We start from the raw sequence: 6,266 nt of genomic DNA on the forward strand, positions 1-6,266 counted from the left end.
TTGCCTCTCCTTCTCCCTCTCTCTCTATATAGCATCCCTTGGCTGGCAGTGCAGTGACCGTTCCGAAGAGGGCTTTCCAGCGACTGAACCGCTCTCGCATGACCATTTTTTTGCACAGGATCTGGCTGATGGTGTTCACAAAGGATGTTCTTGCACAGTCCACCGTGACAGGGAAATCTGGGAAAGGGAGGCCCCCAAAAAGACAGCTGGACATTGCCAAAGTGCAGGCCACAACAGGTGTGTAATTGTCTTGAGTTATATTTTGTCTACTTACAAAGCACTACTCAAAATTGTAATTTTATAGCTTCAAGATCAAATGGCCATTGGGAAAAAACCCCCACCAATAACTGTTAAACATAGTGTGCAACGGAAGTGAGTGCACCCCTGTGCAATAACAAATATAAGAAAATAAAAATTAAAATATATTAATGTATCACCTCTCAGTAATTGCATTACTTCTAAGTGGAACAGTAGAGTATTTGGTCATATGTAAAATGAAAAACTAACAGTTTTTATTTACTGTATTAAAAATACGGGCCCCACAGTAGGAATTGTGCAATAAAATTAAGTACACCTTTCATTACTGAGATTTAGGGCTGGGTATTGACACAGATTTCATGAATCAATTCGATTTTGATTCACAAGCTCTCCATTCGATTGTGATTCAATTCAGTATTGATTTGTTTGATACATATCAGGTACAGTACATGCCAATTTTTCTTAAGGAAAACAATCTCTCAGCTATTGCTGTAAACTACACAGGGATCCCTGTTAGTTGGTACAATGCTGTAATATTAAAGGTTAAATTTAACAAGTCCAAATTCAATTTCTATTTATTTTAGATATAATAATCAACTCTCATAAAAACTGAGTAATATACAAACATTTTACATTTAAATAAGGCGGTTTTTATTGCAACTTTTCAATGATATAATTATGTTTCTACTCCAATTCATTGTTGAAATATAAACATTTAAACGGTGGCTGTAATAACTTGTTTTCATGACAGATTTATTCAAACATACAATAAATGTGAAATCACTAACAGGTTATGTATGAGTATGAATATAATGAATATGTAATATAGTGCATATATTTAGCAAAATGCTCCTCTCTAGAGTTATTTTTCTCTAGTTAACTATCAGAGCTATGGACCTTGAATGACTTTCCTGGGGTAAATGTAGGGTTATGTGACATATTGTTTACAAGCTGTTTAATTGGCGGTTGAAACGCAGATTGGGCAATTACATGAGAACTAATACAGTTCAGTAAGTTTCATGTTTATTCATGTTTATTTCGTGCCATAACTAATAGTAAAGTGGGACAGATGGTCAACGCATTGGCCCTGTCCCAAATGGCACACTCCACCCTTGTAGCTCTCCTCTGAGTCTACACTTTGGTGACGTCGCCTAATGCAGACTTATGGGGCGCTAAGGCGGGAGTTCACGAGGGCGATGGGGCTGTTAATAGACAGCTTTTGGGACGGACTCGACGAACTGATGCCGGAAAGAGTAAGATTTCGACTATAATTTCACATTTCTTATTTTCAAACTATATAATGAAATATTACTAAAAGCTAGAGTACACTTAAGTTACAATTTAAATGATTGTTAATTATAAAAACAAAAACTTACACTTAGAAATCCTGTTCTCTGTCATGTTTGCTAAAACCTGCAATTGAAACTCCTCCTCCGCTTCACACGTCAACTAAACTCCTCCTTTGCTTTCTGGACTGTCGCAAACACTGTTAAGTAGCGGACTGCTGTGAGCCTGCAGCAGTGTGGGCTTCGATGAAGACTGCATCTAGGGCCTAAAGGGGGCGCTCGCGAGAACCCTTCATCCATCCTCTCTATACAGTTTATCCTTTTCAGGGTCATGGGGAACCTGGAGCCTATACCAGGGAGCATCGGGCACAAGGCGCGGTTCACCCTGGACAGGGTGCCAATCCAGCACAGGGCACAATCACATACACACTCACACACCCATTCATACACTACGGACACTTTAGACATGCCAGTCAGCTTACCATGCATGTCTTTGGACTGGGGGAGGAAACCGGAGTACCCGGAGGAAACGACCGCAGCACGGGGAGAACATGCAAACTCACACACAGAGCCACGGTGGGAATCAAACCCCCGACCCTGGAGGTGTGAGGCGAGTGTGCTAACTACTAAGCCACCGTGCGCCCCGCGAGAACCCTCACAAGCAATAAAATCACAAATGGGACACACTACGGACTCGTACACTCGCATGCAACTGAAGGTCACGAGACCGCAAGTCCGCATGAAGTGCGCCATTTGGGACAAGAGTGTCAAAACGGTATTTATTTTTTGAATTACGTGATAAAATTGAAAGAATTTGAAAGTTGAGACTTTGTTTCATATCAGAAGTAACAAAGCACAAATATTATTGCGATTATTATGGTAGGTGTTCTACAAATAATGTTTAGTAAAAACAGCACAGACTAAAAGATCGATTCTTGGGATTTAAGAATCGATGTTGGGTCTTCAAAATGAGAATAGATTAAAATCTGGAAATCGATATTTTCAACCCAGACCTACTGAAATTAAAATTTTGTATTAAAAAAAAAAAAACTTTGTACAGCCACCTTTATTTTTAATGACAGACTCAATCCTCCTCAGTATGGAGGATACCAGTGTTGCACAAATTTCTGGAGAGATTTTCTGCCAGTCTTCAGTGACAATATTTTAGTTCTTAGTATTCAATTTTTTTCTCTTTTGTAATTTTGGCAGCATGCTTTGGATCATCATGCTGGAATATTCCTCTTCTGCCAAGATTCTGGAGACTGGTAGTTATCTTTCAGCTAGTGTTTTGGTATATCCACAGGCATCCAAGGTGCCATCTCTAAATGTCATCCAAACACCTTTTGCAACTTTTAACATGAACAAATTTATGTTGGCCTTTTGACCAAAGAATGTGCTCCCAATATTCATCAGGTTGCGTCTAATTTTCTTTATCAAATAAGTAAGTTTAAACTTACAGTGTTTTTGCTGAAGAACAAGGAAGGAATTTTTTTCTTGGATGTCATCCATGGAGGTTGACGTTATGCAGTGTCCTTCACACTGTCTGAGCTGTCACAGAAAATTTCCATTGATAACCTCTGTGCCAAGTCTGAAGCATCTGTTGGTCTGTTTTTTAGAGCTAGATTGTGCAAGTAGTGCACTGCCCATGGTGTCATTTTAGGAGGATGGCCACTGTGGCTCTGATTAGTGGTATTATGGCTTGTTCTATATCTCCTATTTACTGCTGCAACTGTGTTTCTTCTGAGTTTTAGTTGGTCACTGGGGTGTACTGACTTCTGTTGCTTACTGTATATGTTCGACTATGTACTGGAAGCAATATTGACATGCCATACTGATACAATTCCTCACTTATCCTTTTATTTACTGTTCAAAAATAGTATTGGTTCAGTACAGTATTTAGATAGACTAATGTAGTGGAAGCTGAAGAAAGTTGTATTAACATTCCATCTGAACTTATCTCTTGTCTATTCTGTTAACAGATGCTGTTCTTCATGAGTTTCTGCAGACAACTGCCTCTGATGTTTGAGCGGCCATCAGACGCAAATGTAATAATGAGCAGTTCAGCCAGAAAAAGGAGCATAATATGTAGTTTGTGTATAGAGGGTCAGTATGGGTGTTGGTGCAATAATTTTCAGTGTTCTTTTAATAAAAAGCATTTTTCAGTTCATTTTGTTCAGTTCTAAAATGCTGAAACCATGTAAAGTTTAAATAAAAACAGTTGCACTTGTTATTGAAATATGTAACTTCATTAGTGATGGTGGTATATGTTATTTATTTTAATGGAATTGAAAACAAGTGCATTCAGCACTGGGAAAAAGTCCCCAAAGTAATTCCTTTAGTAGACTGGTAACACATTTAAAATACTGTATTGTGTAAGAGTATGTAATGATGAAAGTATGTTGTACAAAGCAGTATAGCTAAGTAATAAAGTATACTGTTATTGACAACAAAGTGTGCATTTTTTTAGTATTTGAAATACGCGGAGGAAACCCCCGCAGCAAACGGAAAACATGCAAACGCCGCACACACAGAGCCACGGTGGGAATCGAACCCCCGACCCTGGAGGTGTGAGGCGAACGTGCTAACTACTGCTAACCACCGTGCGCCCATATATATATATATATATATATATATATATATATATATATATATATATATATATATAATATATATATATATATATATAATATATATATATGTGTATATAATATATATATATATATATATACAATATATATGTGTATAATATATATATATATATATATATATATATATATATATATATATATATATATATATATATAATTGTCAAACCTTTTATCTTAGTATATAATATTATTGCAAAACTGTATTACCATTGCATTATTCTAGATCATATTATTCCATTCAAAAGTATTGTCTCAATGTGCTTTATTTTTTGGAATAGACCCATTCAGTGATGTTGCTGCCCGCCCTCTGCACTACCCAGGCAAGGTAAGGCTTGCGCTCCTCTCTGCTCTTAGAAAGAGCTACATGCACCGGCCTCCTGCCCAACATCTTTCCATCCATTCCTTTAATGGCTGCCATGGCTTCCATTGTAGATGGAAAACTAACTAAGCCAAATCCTTTCGAGGGGCTATTCTCCATCATCACCTGTAGGGGACAGCGGGGAGGTACAGAAAGCAAAGAATGAGCATTACACACACACACTAAAATCTAAACAGATAAGCTATGTTATGTTAGTATCAGAGTACTGGTATTGCACCTCCCCATAGTCCATATGTACATCTTCTATGTTAAAAATCATTACATATGTATATGAAAAAATATGAAATAAACATTGGGAAAAAGAAGAAACTGTAAGGATTAGTAGTTGACCTTTGCACTGACGATGGCTCCAAATGGGAGGAACTCCTCGTACCCAATGTGAGAGGTGTAGGTGTGGGGGCTGTGGATGTCTCTGCCTCCTCTCCCTCCATAATATCACCCAATGTGAGAGGTGTAGGACCTTCAGGAGAGACATGGCATGTCAACCCACAGAATTTATTTCAAACCGAGTTTTAAAAAGTATTGAAAAAATGCTACTCATGCTACACAGATGCTATACGCAACCAAACAGTTAAAAGCCTGAACCTTGGAGGAAAGGACTTTCCCAAAGGTGGAGAAGGTGTCATAAAGGGCCATGTTGTCAATTGACTTGTCCAAGTTCCTGATGAACAGGTTTCCGATGCCGGTGTTCCTGAGGAATGAATCCTTCTGAGACCACATAATATGCATGGGCCGCCCATAAGGAGTTCAAAATCGAGCATTTCCAATGCTCGCTCAGCTGAGGGAATGAAAATCAATTACAACTCATTAATTTCAATAAAAATGGTCATGTCTTAGTGGTTAATTATCTTAATCTCACACAGAAAAAGCCTATGAGAGAAATCAAACCATTATTTCAAGTATTTATTCTAAGAAAATAAATAACTCTTACAAAAATATATTTTTCAACAAAACCACCTCAGAACTTGACCTTATCCATGTAATAAAGCAGTATAATAATACATGAATTACACATGTATCCCTAACTAGGCTCTAAACTGGTATTAATATACAGAAATAGTGTATGGAACAGCATTCTCCTGTGTTCTGTATTGTTTGTTTTACCATCAGCTCGATGACGGAAATTGACGAAAGCATAGCCGAGTGAAGAGCCAGTCTTCCTGTCCCTGCAGAGCCTGATGGAGTGACTGTGTCATACAGGGCTGAATTTCTCTACAAGCATGGGCTCCGTCACCTCAGGGTGCAGATCACCCACATACATTGCAGACAGCAAAGTTTGGGCTCATTTCACCTAAAGAATAGAAATTCATCAAACTCTCGGTGGTGGAGAAAAGCAATAACACCAACTGAACATTTAGTAGGCCTACCAACACACTAACTTACTGTTTTAAATAGACAAACCTTAGATTAAAAAAATACTAAAAATACTTTTCTCCACAGAAATGGGAGGAATCATAAAATGTATATAGCTAAAAGTTCTTACACTTATCAGTATGATAATAAAATTAAAGAAAAATTAATGATTAACAGTCATGCTATTAATATGTGTAATAGTAGTAGTAATTAAGTATTAAAACTTTAAAAAATCAATAAATTTTTGATTTAACACATATATATCGCACAAAGTATAAGACTAAATGCTGATTATTGCTGCCAAATAGCTGCTAAACTGCTGCAAAATCTCTGCTAAGCAGC

General features: G+C 37.5%; 1 protein-coding gene across 2 annotated transcripts; it reads left to right on the forward strand.

The window, feature by feature from the left end:
* The first annotated feature begins 1,496 nt into the window (after positions 1-1,496).
* LOC128600070 (uncharacterized) lies at positions 1,497-6,266 on the forward strand. Of its 2 annotated transcripts, none has more exons than XM_053612239.1 (4): positions 1,497-2,319; positions 3,524-3,647; positions 4,471-4,517; positions 5,682-6,266. In XM_053612239.1, the coding sequence occupies exons 1-4, from the start codon at positions 1,876-1,878 to the stop codon at positions 5,697-5,699; spliced, it is 633 nt and encodes a 210-aa protein (XP_053468214.1). In that variant the 5' UTR covers positions 1,497-1,875; the 3' UTR covers positions 5,700-6,266. The 2 variants fall into 2 exon arrangements, with proteins under 2 accessions (XP_053468214.1, XP_053468215.1); XM_053612240.1 differs by lacking the exon at positions 5,682-6,266 and adding an exon at positions 4,012-4,109 and having other exon boundaries at positions 3,524-3,589; positions 4,471-4,556.

The sequence above is a fragment of the Ictalurus furcatus genome, chromosome 23 (assembly GCF_023375685.1).
Source record: "Ictalurus furcatus strain D&B chromosome 23, Billie_1.0, whole genome shotgun sequence".
Classification (NCBI taxonomy): domain Eukaryota; kingdom Metazoa; phylum Chordata; class Actinopteri; order Siluriformes; family Ictaluridae; genus Ictalurus; species Ictalurus furcatus.

Bases quoted from the DNA above. Each gene is read 5' to 3' on its own strand.
- LOC128600070 (XM_053612239.1), top strand. From the start codon at position 1,876: ATGGGGAACCTGGAGCCTATACCAGGGAGCATCGGGCACAAGGCGCGG. The intron at 2,320-3,523 runs GTATTTATTTTT...TTCTGTTAACAG, and splicing joins GGGACAAGAGTGTCAAAACG to ATGCTGTTCTTCATGAGTTT. The intron at 3,648-4,470 runs GTCAGTATGGGT...TTTTTGGAATAG, and splicing joins ATGTAGTTTGTGTATAGAGG to ACCCATTCAGTGATGTTGCT.